At 53.3% G+C, this 16,159-nt stretch overlaps 6 protein-coding genes across 6 annotated transcripts; 2 read left to right on the forward strand and 4 right to left on the reverse strand.

Annotated features, from left to right (window-relative positions):
- Positions 1-1,410: 1,410 nt before the first annotated feature.
- On the forward strand, positions 1,411-2,377 carry J4E83_002189 (uncharacterized protein; the record flags this gene model as incomplete). Its single annotated transcript, XM_049329139.1, has 3 exons — positions 1,411-1,529; positions 1,590-1,907; positions 1,960-2,377. 3 exons carry the CDS (start codon positions 1,411-1,413, stop codon positions 2,375-2,377), a joined length of 855 nt encoding a protein of 284 aa, XP_049192111.1.
- A 13-nt stretch (positions 2,378-2,390) lies between these two features.
- J4E83_002190 (uncharacterized protein) lies at positions 2,391-3,486 on the reverse strand (the record flags this gene model as incomplete). Its single annotated transcript, XM_049329140.1, has 2 exons — positions 2,391-2,851; positions 2,976-3,486. The coding sequence occupies 2 exons, from the start codon at positions 3,484-3,486 to the stop codon at positions 2,391-2,393; spliced, it is 972 nt and encodes a 323-aa protein (XP_049192112.1).
- Positions 3,487-3,982: 496 nt separating this feature from the next.
- J4E83_002191 (uncharacterized protein) lies at positions 3,983-6,002 on the reverse strand (the record flags this gene model as incomplete). The annotated part of the gene is made up of 3 exons (XM_049329141.1): positions 3,983-4,165; positions 4,216-5,793; positions 5,850-6,002. 3 exons carry the CDS (start codon positions 6,000-6,002, stop codon positions 3,983-3,985), a joined length of 1,914 nt encoding a protein of 637 aa, XP_049192113.1.
- A 680-nt stretch (positions 6,003-6,682) lies between these two features.
- Positions 6,683-8,441, reverse strand: J4E83_002192 (uncharacterized protein; the record flags this gene model as incomplete). The annotated part of the gene is made up of 3 exons (XM_049329142.1): positions 6,683-7,632; positions 7,680-8,275; positions 8,338-8,441. The coding sequence occupies 3 exons, from the start codon at positions 8,439-8,441 to the stop codon at positions 6,683-6,685; spliced, it is 1,650 nt and encodes a 549-aa protein (XP_049192114.1).
- A 3,097-nt stretch (positions 8,442-11,538) lies between these two features.
- Positions 11,539-12,798, forward strand: J4E83_002193 (uncharacterized protein; the record flags this gene model as incomplete). Its single annotated transcript, XM_049329143.1, has 2 exons — positions 11,539-12,005; positions 12,279-12,798. The coding sequence occupies 2 exons, from the start codon at positions 11,539-11,541 to the stop codon at positions 12,796-12,798; spliced, it is 987 nt and encodes a 328-aa protein (XP_049192115.1).
- Positions 12,799-15,267: 2,469 nt separating this feature from the next.
- Positions 15,268-16,119, reverse strand: J4E83_002194 (uncharacterized protein; the record flags this gene model as incomplete). Its single annotated transcript, XM_049329144.1, has 1 exon — positions 15,268-16,119. One exon carries the CDS (start codon positions 16,117-16,119, stop codon positions 15,268-15,270), a length of 852 nt encoding a protein of 283 aa, XP_049192116.1.
- Positions 16,120-16,159: the final 40 nt, after the last annotated feature.

Here is a 16,159-nt window from a genome sequence, read left to right on the forward strand (position 1 = left end):
GCCGCATAGTTGTGTGTCGACGAGGCCCGTACGTACTCTGAGTAGTAAACAGAAGTGAAAAGATCTACAGTTGTGATCGCTCGTTGATCATCTATGATTGCGCGGCCCCCTGGCGGGTCGGTAGCTTCCGTCCAAGGAAGGCAGCCGATGGGGTTTCGAGAAAACAGACTGGGATGACAGGAAGAGTAGCGTGCTGTGAGCCGCTCATCTGCGAGAATGGACCGAATGTGTCTTGGCGGACCCGAAGTTGAGTTCTGCAACCCGAGTTTGACGTGCGATCGGCCCTCCGATAAGACGCCGTTGGAGGCAGGCTAAAATTTCGCCGGTGATCTTTCGCCTGGCGGTTTCCAACCGGGGCGATCAGCACATGTCAGTCCCGAATAGGAGGTCATGCAGAAAATCTCTTAGACGCTTGGAGAAAGGGAGAAGCTTGTCTCTGGCGGGCGGATGGAGATCTGCGAAATTCGGAGTCGTGTTGGGGTAGAGTGGCGATGTGATAACGCGTCGTCCTGTTCGCGGCAGTTTCTCCAGGTCGGCGAGGAGAGCGAGAACAGTATGTATCGACAGCAAAGCCGTTGAAGGATGCACGTTGATGCTCCTGCAATATCCGCTACGCTCTTCATGGTGGGTGCGCGTGGTGTCGTCGGAATGCGCCAAGTTCTTCGCGCCTTCCATGCCTCCCGCCGACTAGGAAGCCGGTGTTTACTTCCGATACTCGAGGCGGGCGCACTGGAGCGCGCGCACTACCTGGGCATTGGACCTTCGCTCTCGTGCCGTAGCCATCGTCGACATCTCACTTGAGCAATACGATTCACGTTGAGTCTCGACGTTGTGGCCCTCGAGTCCAGCCATGTCTCACACCAGCGTCCCCATTATGTCCTTGTACGATGCTCCGAGATTGCCGCACACCTAGATCCGACAACCTTAACTGCACCTCTAGCCAACACTCGAGATAATGCTTTTTCTTGTAGCGCAGCGCACGGCGCAGATAAAAGCACCCTGGTACTCTCCGGAACTATGCGTGGAGGAGATAGGCAAGCTTTGGAGCGAATTATTCTCCGACTCGATGTCACGCATCCGCCTGGTCGCAATCTATCGTGTATATTCCCACCTCGACTTATGAACAACGAATCAACGACTCTCATTGAAAGTTCTCGTCACAACCTGAGAAAGAGCATGTGCACTGGATAACACGCTACCCCACGCAGTAGACTAGCGCGACTTACAGCCTCGGTACATCACGTATGCATTGATACAACTTCGGATGGCTGGGCACCGTCAGCACCGAGGTCGTTACATGAGCAGTCGTGAATCACGACTAATCAACACTCCCACATAGTAACGTATTGTTGGTGTGCAAATAACGTTCCATTGTCGCCATATACATAATACTCAATACATACAATCATCATGGCATCCGCGGAACAAGATGTGCAGCTGCACGACTTCACCAACATCTTTAGCTTGAAAGGCAAAGTCGCAGTCGTGAGCGGCGGATCTCGAGGATTAGGTCTCCATGCAGCATCAGGGTAAATGAATCCATCTGCTTCCATCCATCATTCCAGCGCACCTGCCTAACACAAGACCAGCCTGATGCAAGCTGGCTGCTCCAAGATCTTCATCACCTCCCGTAAAGCTTCAGCCTGCGATGCCGCCGTCGCAGCCCTAAATGCGCTCCCCAACAAGTCGCCTGGTGCAGTAGCTATTTCCATTCCCGCGGATAGCTCCAAGGTCTCCGAGATCGACCGTCTTGTGCAGGAAGTCAGCAAGCATACCGATCACGTGGACATTCTCTTTGCCAATGCAGGAGCTACCTGGGGCAGCAAGTTTGAAGAGGCGGATGAGAAGAATGGATGGGATAAGGTCATGGACTTGAACGTCAAGGGTGTCTTCTTTACAATCCAGAAGTAAGTCTTTCGTTTCTTTTACTATCTGATAATAGCGCTGATATAGGCGCAGACTCACACCCCTCCTCACCAAAGCTGCAACAGTCCAAGACCCCTCGCGCGTCATCGTAACAGGCAGCGTAGCAGGGATTGGCGTGGGATCTCTCGGTGAGACAGGCTCTTGGTCGTACTCCGCATCCAAGGCCGCAGTCCTGCATCTTGCGCGCAACCTTGCTGTTGAACTAGGGCCCAGACACATTCTTGTCAACGGTATTGCGCCAGGATTCTTCATGAGCAAGATGGCAGGTGTACTGATGGAGAAGGCTGGTGGTGAGGAGGCGTTGGGAAAGACTAACCCGAATGGAAGGGTAGGAAAGCCAGAGGACATCGCAGCTGCAGTTGTATATCTGAGCAGTAGGGCTGGCGGACATGTCAACGGAGACACAATTGTGCTCGATGGCGGCAAAATTCATGGAAGTAACAAGTTGTAGAATTTAGGAAAGACTAGGCCTCGCCCTCAGGAATACGCATCCCATGCATTCCCCTATATCCACTCTTCTCCGGCTTCTTCCACCCCTTCAACACCTCCCCTTTGACTTCCTCCTTGATCTCATAGACCTCTACCCGAATAGGTCGGCACGTACTCTTCATCCCCTCATCATCATCTCCCTCTTTCTTCTCTTTTCCCTCTTCCGCCTGCGTCCAGCCCCACCGGCTTAGGTCACCACCTGGGCATGTACTCAGCGCACATAACAAGTCCAACTCGGCGAAGAAGGTGAGAAAGCTATCCTTGGTCGCAGGACTAGCTTCCATGAAGTAGCGGCCTTGGGAATCTAGACCCGTGACCTGGAATACGTTGAGTACGTCGTGAACATCGAATTCCGTCAGACCATATGGCAAGATGGAACGGACGAGGTTGGAGTGGCAGTGGTAATCGTAGGATGAGGATGTCAGCATGTTAGAAACTGCGTTAATCGTTAGCATAACTTCCGCATACTCTATTTGAACGGAAGAATCTAAAAGAACAAGAAGAGTCCAGCGGTACAGCCCATCCCAAACCAAACCCCAGACCCGCGCATTCAGACATACCATAAGGATCACACCTCGTCCCCAACAAATCATTACACCGTCCACCCCACCGCGTAACCCCACCCCTCTCATCCCTGCTGCTCTCCCTCCCCTTCCCCATGCCCTTATCCTCGGAATCCCTAATCTCACATCCATCCTCCACAAGCCCACACATCGGCCTCATAAACGGGAGGCAGCTCCACAGCCTATCCCCCTGCACCACATGACTCCCCTGCAACTGCCTCGTCCTAGACGCCCAGAAGCGCTCTCGGGGATCATGCTGGTTCCACACGTTTAAATCGCCGACTTGGGGGCCTTCGGGCGTGGAGAGACGGAATAGTGCGCCTGCGGGTACGGTCCAAGCTTTTCCGCTGCGGGGTGGGATGGTGAAATCCTGGGTTTTTACTAGGGAGGTGGAGGGGAGGGTGCGGAGGGTGGTGTAGAGGGCGGTTGGGGGGTGGAGGGGGGAGTCGGCGGATGTGGGGAAGTAGGCTGGGGCTGGGGGGATGCTGTTCCGGTCGTTTTCTGCCATGTTGGTTGTCCTTGTTGGTAGAGAGAATGCGCTGGGGGTGGGCAGGGTTATGATCGTGATCTTGTATGGATATGGTGACACGGATCGGAGTTGTAGATAGAGTTTGGGCCGGTATGTCATCCATATGTCAGGCATTACTTCACACCAACCGGTATCCACATCTACGGGTCCATGAGCCGGCGATAAGCGTTGTGTAGGATGCATGTGCCGATGTCGGATACGCCCTGGGCATGGCAAGAACAAGAGCGATTGCTGTGGGAGCTGTGCCGATGAAAACGTCTGGTAGGCAAGCGGACAAGAACACAGAACGCGGATATTGTAAGGTTCTACATGTGTGATTTGAGTACAGCTATTGATACCTTGTTTAGATATTCTCATTCCGTTGAGACAGCACTTTTAAAACTCCAATGCCCCGACCTTTTACATCCCAAATGCTGTATGCGATATGTGTGAACGGAGAAACTGAACTGTGAAGCGTTGATAAGACTTCATGCCGCTACACCCCCGCACTCTTGACGTCCGCCTGACTGCCGTTAACGGCAGCCTCCAGCTTATCCACTATTGTGCTTCCATTTTGTTTGCCGTTTCGTGTAGGACTTGAGTCTGGGCTGGGGATCTCGAGGGTGTTCGATCGCTTGGGGCGGAAAGGAATGGGTGTGGTAGGTCTCGATGATAGGAACTGTGATGTGTTAGCCAAAGTGCTGCTTATTATCATGAGCGAAGACCTACTGAAGAAGCTGCGCTCAACATAGCGATGAGAGACGCTTGAACCACATCCTGATGGATACCAACACCCCAGACCTTCTGACTGCTCTGCGCGGCTGTGCAACCAATGTAGGTCGCGGCCTTTGCGTCTTTGCTTGTACCAATCGTGTGCTCGTTGTAGTCTACAACGTCCAGGTCGATACCCAGACTCCTCAGTGCATCGGCCAGCGATGACAGCGCACCGGTGCCCGAACCCTGGATCTTGTGTTCCTGGCCGTCAATCTCAATGACACCGTTGAAGATACGGCGCAGGTTGCGGCTGCTGACTGTTCGGCCGTCTTGCGGTGGCAGAGGTGTCTCTGATCGGTCGGCCTTGATTTCGTAATCGACAAGGGAGAAGCGAGGGTTGCGTTTGAGATGGTAGGCTTCTTCGAAGAGGTTCGTGATCTCGGTTGGCAGGAGTTCGCGGCCGAGCATGTCGGTCTCCTTCTGCACAATCTTGGAGAAGGCGATTTGCAGACCACGAGGCAGGTCGAGTTCGAGCTGGCGCTGGATGATCCAGGCGATTCCTCCCTTTCCACTTTGTGAGTTGACGCGGATGATGGCTTCGTACGTGCGGCCGATGTCTTGGGGGTCGAGGGGAAGGTATGGGATCTGCCACCGGCTCTCGTTGTCCGCGCCGTTCTTCTTGCGCATCTGGAATCCCTTCTTGATTGCGTCTTGATGTGAGCCGCTGAAGGCGCATACAACAAGCTGGCCTCCGTATGGTGCGCGCGGATGTATCGGGATCTTGTTGCAGCTCTCCACCATATCGATAATTGACTTCAGATCAGAGAAGTCGATCTTTGGATGTATGCCCTGGGTGTACAGGTTGAGGCCCAGGGTGACGAGGTCAACGTTTCCTGTGCGCTCTCCGTTGCCGAAGAGCGTGCCTTCTACTCGGTCTGCACCCGCCATTTGTGCCAGTTCTGCCGCCGCTACTGCGCATCCTCGGTCGTTGTGTGGGTGTAGAGAGACGCAGATCTTCTCCCTCTCGGAGATGTTCTTGCAGAAGTACTCGATCTGATCGGCGTAGACGTTGGGTGTCGACATTTCCACGGTGGCTGGCAGGTTGAAGATCAGCGGGTTCTCTACACTTGGTTCCCACGCTGCCTTGACAGCCTCGCAGACCTTGATGACGAACTCTGGGGACGAATCTGAGAAAGTCTCGGGCGAGAACTCGTATGCCCACTCTGTGCCGGCTTGCGCGGGGTCGTCCTTGGTTATCGAGCGCGCGTACTTTGTGCATTCGACTGCGAGGGCGATTGTCTCATCGTCGTTCATGTTGAAGACGATCTGCTGGAAACACGGGCTGGTCGCGAGGTACAGATGGAGGATGGCCTTGCGCGCGCCCTTGAGGGAGTCGACGGTGCGGCGGATGAGCTCTTTCCGGCATGGCGAGAGGACCTGGATCCAGACATCGTCAGGTACTATGCCGGGTGTTTGGATTAGGCGTTGCGTGAAGTCGAAGTCGGTTTGCGACGCGGAGGGGAAGGAGACTTCGATTTCCTTGTAGCCGAGCTTGACTAGCATATTGAAGTAGTCCCATTTTTGCGCGCCATCCTGCGGTCCGTGTCAGATGCTGGTTCGCAGCGGCTTCTGGGTGGATTGGTACTTACCATGGGATCTACTAAACTCTGGTTACCATCTCTGAGGTCGGTCGACAGCCAGCGTGGTGGCTTCTCGATGGTCTTGTTAGGCCATGTCCTGTCCGGCAGGTTCAATGGCTTGAAGGGATGGTACTTCTTCCAGGGCTCTTTGAGCATAGGCATCTTGGTGTGATTAATGCAGCAGGTATCTTGAGGCGCTACTTTGAGAACAGTCTCTTGATGGCCCAGCAACAACAATGGAGGGCCAAAAATGTATCTCGGGTGAATTCGAGCAAAGTAAACACACTTGGGATATGGAAAGACGCAGGAGACGTGCGCACAGGCAGACTATTAGTACAGCGAGAGGTATGATTCACAGCAAAAGAAAACTTTGGTCGGTGATACTAAGGCCTTGAGCCGGCCACTGGGAATGGCATATGACGATGCGGGGCGCAGAATTCGCTTGCGCGCGCCCTGTGCATTCAATTGCGGGGTCCGACTTCGGGCTGCCTGAGCTCTACCAAACCGACAAATCATGCTACGCGGATTTGATTGTGTACGGACCTCCGAGGCTTCACGCGGAAACCCAAAGCATGATGACCGAGGTGTGCATAGCTATACGGACGTGTATACAGCCGCAAACATGTTGTTTGTACGCCATTCAGCCTGTGACTGAAAGCGGGTATTCCAGGTACACGATCCCAACATTTTAGCGCCACTAATGCGATGGAGCGGATTCCAACGTTGCCCGCAACAAGTAGACTGTCATTAACCTACACCACAACAGTCTGTGTTCACCGTTGAAGCCCTCCACACAACCGGGAACCTGCCGGTTTGTGGCTAGCTAAACGCTCCCAGCCCAGCTAGAAGATTGGCACCCGCAAACCACAGCACTCCACTTCACTGCCCTTGACCCCAACAGTACGTCCAAAGTACAGACTACCAAATTCCTGCACAAAGGCGCGATCAGCCTCTGACCAGGTGTCCAGCCCCATTCGCGACAGGTCGTCTCTGTCAACAATCAATGCATCGCTGTCATTATCGTCGTCGTCTCCTCTTTCGCCTTGTGTATCCGCCTCGATGATCTGCGATAGCGTTCGTATGAGCAGCGAAGACTGTCGGTGGAAGTAGGCAATTATCGCTGTCTCCAACGACTGTGAGTAGGCGGAGAGGTCGCCAATCAGCTCGCGGTCCGTCTCCCGCTCGGCTGTCGTGTATGCATCTCTCTCGCCAGCCGAAGCCCACCACATGTAGCCCATATATGCAAGCCTCGACCACGTTGTTGGTTCTACCACCGTGTCGTCGTATGCTTCGTTGAAGTCGTCGTCGGCGCGTTTGGTATCGACCTCGTCGCGTGACAGCAGGGGAGCAGTGTCGTCGTTCTCGTCGTCCGTATACGGCTCGGGCGATGTTTCCGATCTCGTGCGCTGCTTGAAAAGCTCCTTGTGCAAAAGCTTGTAGCGCGCAACATCCCGCTGGCTAGCCTTGATCAAACTGCCATCGCTCGTTCGTATCCGCGGCCAGCGGCGTTCTTGTGGGGGCGCATCGTAACTGGGTGGTAATTCGACGATGATGTCGTAGAGCTGCGTCTTTGTGACAATGATTTCGTCCGTTGTGCACGCCGCCCAGCCCTCTGATGGCTCGAGGCCCGGTGTGTGTCCGCCGTGTTTGGGCTTGCGAAGGTCGTCGAGGAGAGGTATGTCGTGTACGCCGACGGAGAAGAGGGTGGGTAGGCGGAGGAGGTTTTCCGTCTCTGGAGGCAAACGTTCGGTGTCGCGAGGCGATATGCTAGACAGGACAGACAGATTGTAGACTGGCATGTTAGCTGGAAGATAACCAATGACAAGATCCCAGACGTACCAAACTCGCAGGCAGTCCTGACCGGCGGGACGCCCACGAAGAGGATGCGTTTCCTCAGCAGGGCCGCTTGAAGCAGGCGGAAGACCAATGGCCCGAATACGTCGAGGAAGCGTTGTATAGATAAGGCCGGGTGGTAGTCCGGCAGGCTCTCCTCGTCTTTGATGACAGCGCTCACGGTGGAGATGGCGCGCGCTCTGCTGTGACCTTTCGCCTCTCCGGCTTCTGAGGTGGTGTCGCCTTTGCCATGTCTCGAGACCTGCTCCTGCCAGAACTCGTCCAGCGGCGTCACAGCTTCCGGGTCGTCCGCCAGAGCTGCAGCCAATTTCTCCAAGCGGCCGGCCAGTAGCCAGCTCCTTCCTAGCCTCCCAAATCTGCCCTCCTTCTGAATTAGGATACCCACGGAAACGAACGTGGCATTGCGATCCTCTGCGCTCGCGTCGCCCTTTGCGAAGGCGCTGAGCCCGGCATAGCCATCGTGGGTAAAGTAGACGAGGTCATTCTGCACTGAGTGCAGACCTGAGGGTAGCGATTTGTATTCAACGGCGTTATCGAGGGTAATATCCGGTGTCGTTGTGCGCTTCCAGGCGATTGTATAGCTGTGAGTGATCAGCGCATAGCTCCCTGAGGTACTCCGGCTGTCCAGCGTCGCATGACGTACCCAACTTTCTTGTCGAACTTGATGAGGAAGAGCGCTTCAACGCGGGGCGCGTCTTCGCTGTGAGAATCTACATTGCTTGCGCTCGATTCGGTCGAGGCCGACATATTGGATGGGAATTGGGCGAAGGTTGACTGCTGCTGCTGCTGCGCAGGCGGCAGTCGGTGATGCGCCGCGTCCCAGGAACGCTTCGCTTACTCCTGCCCGTCGCCCCTTCTCCGGCCATACTCGTCACTGCACATGGGAAACATCTTTTCGATACCCACCTACCGTCGGTTGATATTCCTTACTCTATCGTACAGTTGCTGCAATTGCTCCACGTCGTTCATGGGAATCTCCTGTTGCATTCAACTATAGTGCTATCCGCCATTGCATTACTCATTGCGCCGGCACCAACAGCTTCCTTCGCTCAACAAGTTGGATGTGCGTTACGGAACTTGTAGCCGGCGACAAGAGCGGCTATATGAAAAGCCTGGCCAACTACAGCGCAGACATGATGAATCTGGTGAGAATGGCCCCAAATATCAAATGAGCCTGGGCTCAGTCTCTCTGGAAACCTATCGACGAAACATGAAACCCCGAGCACAAGGACCAAGATCTCGCAAAGATAATACTGAGCGCCGATCTCAGCACACGCACGACTCCATCCAAGCTTGCCGACGCCATGGAATATTGGGAGCATTGCTGTAAGAGCGAGCGCACTGAAGATACTGCCACGAAGCGTTCTCATCTTGTCTCCACCGCCGCCACTATTGAACAGCATGGCAGCAGCAGCGATAGCGGCGCCGCCATTGAGACACCAATATACCCGTTGAGCCACTGGATCACAGCGAACGGCATAATAGCTGGCCGATGATCCACCGCCCATAGCTAAGAGACAGATGCCGAAGATGTCGAAACGGCCCCAGAGATGGTGAATATTGTAGGAGTGACTCCGAAGTGTGTGGAACGTTGTGCTGAGCCCAAAGCAGAGAGCTGCTGCGCTTAAGGAAATACTGAAGGCGAATTTGTCGCCTGTGCTCAGGTCAAGCTTGGTCGAGATAGCAAGTGTGTGTAACCCGATGCCAGTCCCAACGAACGCTGTACTCCCAAGAAGGTGGGTCCAGATATTCATCGTTTCCATATGAAGGCAACGCCAGAGCCGAAAGGATCGTTTGTACGAATGAGTCGGCATTGGATGTCCCGTGATAATGAAGCCGTTATCTTGGAGCCATGTCGGAATGTCGTCTTTGGTTCCGATTTTAGGCCAATATGGCTGGGCTTCTTTCTTATCGTGGAGTGTTGGGCAGGCGTTGGAAGCCGGTGAAGTGGTATTGGGTGAGCGTACTGCGTCCTTGGCCATATTGGTAGCTTCAATGTGTCGCGACTCCAGCGCTGGAGTTGTTGTCCAAACAGGTATATCATTATCAAGATACAGATGCCATTGGTTGTGGTGTCGAATACAGGCAACAGTTGTGTAAGAAGAATACGTGGAGTCAAACACCTGAACTGCTTGGGCCTGATGTGTCTGAGCAGCGTTTGCACCTACCACTCGTTACTAGATATGTGAAGGGCGTTCGTTGACTCAGTTGAACTCCAACGTATCTCGGTGTGCAGTATCATCGCGGCGCAGCCTCCCAGGGCTACAATTCCTCGCTAATCCAAGGCTTCTGTGATCATATATGTAGGTAAGATGCCACGATCTCTGGTGTCGACTTGGTCAGTATCAGGTATGCTAACAATGCTGTAGCTACCGAGCAGTCCTACGCATGCAGCTATGATGTCACCGGTTTTGTGAACAGCCATTGCGGGGATTCCCTAACGATCCTTCTGCCAACATTTGTACAAACGGAGAAATTGCGTCCCTTTGTCTGGGGAAAGCTTACGCTCTCTCCGCGTGATTGCGTGGGAAAAGGTTGCACGATAGTGGAGATTTCTTTGAGTTAGACAAATACCAGTCGGACTGTATGGCGTTCGACGTGGCTATGCTGATCCTCATTAGGAACATATCCTTGGAGCTCTAAGCGTATAACTTGCGAAGTCGCATGTTTTCCCTTAAAATCTGACGTCCATAATGCGTGGAAGTCTTGTCGAACGTATGCCTTCAAGATGCTTCTGGTGCCAACCTGAGCAGATCGCAAGCCGTGCTCACTAATCAACAATCACTGTTCAGAAGGCCCTGCTGAACAAGGCCTCATAGTGATCATAATATCACAGAGATGCCCATGGGCAGTTCAAAAGTCGTCAGATATCGAGTCTTGCCCGTATGGCGACTGCGAATTACGGATGTGTGACAATTGCCGGTGATGGTGCGTGCGTGAGTTGCGCGGGCAGTGGATACAAAACGTGCAGTCGGCCTTTTTCTCGGCAAGACCCACCAGACTGGATAATCACGAAGCCATCAGACTGCAATGAACTCCATTCAGACACCTATGCATAGAAATTGCGTCGAATTCAATGCATGGAGTCAGCGTTTGCATAAGGTCTGACGTCATGGCTAACGTACCTGCCACGCACAGAGTGCACTGGCCATGCCGCTGCATCCGCCGACCACTCGAGGCATCCAAAGCTGGTTGCTTCATCACTTATAGCACATTGGCCTATCCGCCAATAAGGAGCAGACCGCACCTTTAGCTTGTACTTTGATCCAAGCTCTCGCACTCCCGGTTGTTAGGAATGTCATCGTCTTCTCTCAGAGATATCGCGCCGCGTCCACAAGACTTGGCTGCTGCCGCCGCTGTTAGTAGAGCAACTCCTACCAGTCGCAGGCCGTCACGCGTGACAGTCGCATGTCTGCCCTGCCGTGGCCGACGCACCAAGGTCTTTCACCGAATTCTTTGCTAGTAACGACAGCAATTCCGTGAAGTCAAAGCTGACACACGACAGTGTGACGGTGGCAGACCGACATGTCGCTCTTGCTCGGAGAGAAATTCACAATGCGGATACGACCCACCGCTCATTCAGGCGCAAAAAAGAAAGATTGAAGAACTGGAGGACGATAAAAGTTCAATGTATGAGGTTTTGTGGTATCTACAGACGGCTTCACCTGACAAAGCCACGGCCTTGCTGCAGCACCTGCGGGCGACCCAGGGTGACGATCTGGGAGTCATCTTCAAGAACTTCGAAATGGGCCGTCGCAATTCTTCCGAGTCTGGGCCTGCATCTGAGACCAAAGTTGGTAAGAACGATTCACCACCGACATTTACGGATTCTCCCTCATCGACAATGCTTTCCGTCCCTGAGATAATGGATCATCCCCGATTTTCTACTGTTCGAAAGGGCCAGACCGAAGTCACGGGCATCACTCTGCTTGCTCCAAACCACGAAAACGCAAGTGTTTCCAACGTCCACGGCCCATTAGAGATGTTCTTTAACTGTGTGGGAGCACTCTTTTACATTATGAATAGGAACGACGTCCAAGCATGCATCGAAGCAATCAAAGCCTCCGGAAACGAGAACATGCCACTCGGACACATGTTCAGCAACGGAAGTACAATCGAACTTCGTACTTATGCCGCAGAAATTGCGGGTATGGCCTCTATCGGTGTTATACATTCACAGCTAGCCGACCCCACAAAGGCACCGCCTCCCGAGCTTGCCGATTACTTCTACGCAGTCGCCAAACATGGCCTGGACTCTGCGATTCTTCACGATCCGCTTCGAGCCATGAATGTTTGCGCGCTGCTTGGCATGTATAACATCGTCGTCAAAGCGACAGTTGCTCTGGCTTATATTGGTACGAGTCACACTTGGGTATACCCACGAGAAATACGCCACTAATGACTTTCAGAACTTGGTCTGAGCCTTCCTCGCAACCGCAACATATCTCTCGAAACATGTCCGCCAGACTGGTCCCCAAGCTACTACGACGACATTCGTCGCACGCATATGACTCTTGTCCACTTGCAATGGTCAGTTTGGCATGCCTTTAGTTATGTGTGATATATCACTGACTACTTCGATAGCTGGCTGAGCGCATCTCTTGACTACAACTCTGATTCGTTAACCTTCGACGTCCACTCATCTCTCAATGGACTAGACGCGCCGCCCCAGGACATGATTCGACGCGAATGCGTTAAAGTTTCCATCATCAAGGCAAGCTTACTTCACCGTCTACCAAGCAAGGCGCCCGTACCGGAAAATGTCACGCTAGAGTTTCGCGCGCAATTATCGAGATTCCATGCGCAACTCCCCGACTGGATGTCAGTTGCTGCGCTGTTACGCGGCGACAGCAGCCCGCTGATGGCCACATTCCGTCCAGTAATATTCTATGTTCATCTCTTTTACCTTTCGGCTATGATGCTGCTTGCTCGGCGGCTAATAATTGCATACATCCCGCTCGATGCAGTTGGCATCGTAGTTCTTCCACCAGAAGCACGAAGGGCTATCGAGGAAGGATACCAAGCTGCGGAAACAAACGCGTCTGTCATGAATCTAATGCTACAGGAAGGGAAGGTAGTACAAGTTTGCTGGCTCTGCATGTGAGTCAGGCGCATGCCACGGTGGCGAAGGATGCTAACCCAGAATTCCAGTTACACAGCCTACACGGCGGGAGTCATGATCGCTTACCAGGCATCGCAGAGGGCTCTGAACAACGAGCCATACACTGACGACGTGAAACTGCTGGAAAAATGCATTAGTGTTCTCGAGTACTGTGCGATCAAAGACACGCTTGCTGGCAGGTTTCGTAACATTCTTGCAGCTCACATGGGGAAGCTGCAAGATTACAGATCTCAGACAAGGGATGGTGAAGAGTTCGCGACGCCCCCGACTTCTCTGGCGAGTGACAGCCTCTTCTTCTTTGACCGTGGTTCATCTGAGCTTCACACAGCAGTTTTTGACTTACTTCGCCTCATACATCGCCCATTCAGTGGCCTGAAAGACGTCGCGACAAAGAGTACTCTCTCGAATCGCGCCGAGACAACTATGGGCACCCACCTTGAGTGGGAGTACGAGCTCAAAAACAGAGACGATCCAGAAGTACCACCGAACGTAGATGAGGGTGCATGTGTGACTGATGTCAGATGCGAGCCAACGCAGTCTCAGTGTTCGCCCTTTGACCCAATTTGCGCTTCGCAAGAGCTGTCGGCCCCGCCTTCGGAGGAAGCCTGGACAAAATGGACTCCAGCAACGTGGCAAAGTTCCTTTCACACATCACCAAAATGAGTTCGAAACCTCGTTGGCCCTTCTACGAGCACGATGATACGATTCACACGAGATGTTACAGACGTTGGCTTGCAAGGCCACACCATGGTACGCGTTCTAGGAGTAAGATTTGGAACCTTGCCAGCTCTCACGTAGCCTGGCTCCTTCCGCGTCCGAAAGATGACGGCGATAGAACATGACATGGTGTCTTTGTTATGGAAGGGTGCTTCCGGTACCACAATATAATCCATGGGACGAACCCATCCAGAGCTAGACGAATCATACACTGCTCATTTCCTTTTTAAACCCATCGATCTTGATATTCCATAACTACAGAAGTCTGTATACAATGGGAAGCGCGACACGGGCCTAATGGTCAGCAACGTTGAATCTTGCACAACCTATCCTGCAGCTTTACATACGTCATAACCCCGCTTCACACTATAGCAACTGCTCGACGCATTCGAATTGCGCTGTCAAACCATTCCATCTTCTCATCAACATAATCCTTAACTCTGTACCTTGCCATGACACATCCTCCACCTACTCATATGGCGACGAAAGATCTTTTTAGGCTGAATGACCGGACTATCATAGGTACGGCTTACCAATCGACGTATGGACTGGAGCTGACACAGTCTTCTAGTTTCCGGAGGTGCCGGTGCAGTAGGTACGGCCGTAGGTGTAGCGATCCTAGAGAGTGGCGCAGAGGTCGTATTTGTCGATGTCTCCGACCCCACTCCCGAAAGCTGGGGTACACAATGCCTGTAATCTTCCCAATTTGATCTCCTGTATAACTGTGACCAGATCGGATTCAGGAAGTTGCGCGAGGTAATCACACCCATGCGCTATTCCAACGCCTCGACGTCCAGGATGAACCCAGCATCACATCAGCCTTCAACACCATCCGTGCTAAGCTTCGTCATCCGATCCGGGGGCTCGTCTCCTGCGCCGCCATCTCCGGCGAAAGCGATGCTTGTTCGTACCCCATCGACACGTTTCGTACAATCCTCGATATTAATATCTCCGGCACCTTCCTCATCGCCCGTGCCGTAGCGAACGAATTGCACAACGCCAAGCAATCGGGAAGCATCGTCCTATTCGCCTCGATATCGGGTCACATTTCTAACCACGGAATCAACACTGCCGCGTACAATGCTTCGAAAGCGGCAGTGCATCAACTTGCTCGATCGCTTGCCGCCGAATGGGGTCACCCACAGAACACTTTTCCCGGTAGCACGGTCACGGCAACAAACCCAAATCCCAGCCAAGAGCCACGAAAAGCTTATCCGCCGATCCGAGTGAATACCATCAGCCCCGGTCACATTGACACGCCTCTGAGCGCGGAAGCGCGGAAGAGGGGGTTGACGGACGAGTGGGCGAAACAGAATATGCTGGGGCGAATTTCGGTGCCCGAAGAGTTTCGAGCGCCGGTGCTGTTCTTGCTGAGTGAGGGAAGCAGTTATGTCACTGGTTCTGTAAGCTGATATTCTTTGACTAGTATCAAAAAAGACGGGGTTGCGAGGCTAACATGTCACGTGTAGGACTTGAGGGTCGATGCAGGGCACTGCGCGTGGTAGAATTCGACGGAAGAGATGTACTCGTTGATTCATGCGTCCGAAAGAGATAAAGGTATATGTATATACAAGAAGAATTGTAGAAGATAACCGCCAAATGTGGGCCATCAACTGCCCCAGCACCAACGCCTCGCTCATTCGTAATCGCCCTTTTATACAATGCAATGTCTTTCCCTACCACCAACTCCAGGTTCCTCATCATGCGTCAGAGACAATAATCTTCTCGGACCCTCTACTCGTTGATTCTGTGCTGCCAGACTTCCTGCTCCGCTCTCGCAGAGTAAGTGCTAGCACCAAGAATAGCCCTCATCTGATCAACTCCCGTGAAGAGGATTTGCCTAGCAACGAACCAACGGATACCCTCAGTGCAAGGGGGGCTTGTCAAGCTACCCTGGTACGTCCAGAACTCGTTGAAGTACAGGACGCTCTCAAGCAGAGGAGCAAAGTCCACAGTAGTAGGCTCCTCAACTCCCATCTCGGTGTAACCAATCATGGCGGGTAGTTGCTCGAAGAAAGTCGAGTTGGAGTTACCAGGGTCGAGGCGGATAGCCATGACGGCGGCTTCGTGACCCTCAGCGTCGACGTGGACGAGATGGAGCTCGGCTTTGCTGCGGTCGCCACCGACGGAATGGTCGGCTGGAGCGTGGATGTGCCAGCCCTTGAGGTAAACGGTCTCGTTGTCGTAGGTGAAGCTTGGGTGGCTGGTCCAGTCAATGTCTTCCTCTGCTGCCTTCTCGTCGTGTGCAACGGTGAATGCGGGACCGTAACCCCAGTTGTAGAAGTTGCCGGCAATGCTGCCGTTGTACTTGAAGGTCGGCACGTGGTTCAAAGCCAGTCCGTTGCCTAGTGAGAGTGCAATGGGAGACTGCTGAGTTCCAGTCTGGCAGAGCTCGTAGTCGGGGTTGATCTTTCCCCAGTTGAAAGATGCTTCGTAGGCCCAGTCGTTCTGGGTTACGTTGGTGCCTGGAGGCACTTGTTGTCTTGTAGTGAGGTGTACATTGCGTTTGGCGTTGGTGTGTTGGGGACAGCTGAGTGCTGTGGGTGCTAGAGTGGCGGCGGCGAGGAAGATGGATTGGAACAACATGGTGACGGTGCTGGTCTTTGTGTGATATGAGTGTCGGATG

This window comes from Alternaria metachromatica, assembly GCF_023757995.1.
Source record: "Alternaria metachromatica strain BMP 0045 chromosome Unknown scaffold_3, whole genome shotgun sequence".
NCBI classification, from domain to species: domain Eukaryota; kingdom Fungi; phylum Ascomycota; class Dothideomycetes; order Pleosporales; family Pleosporaceae; genus Alternaria; species Alternaria metachromatica.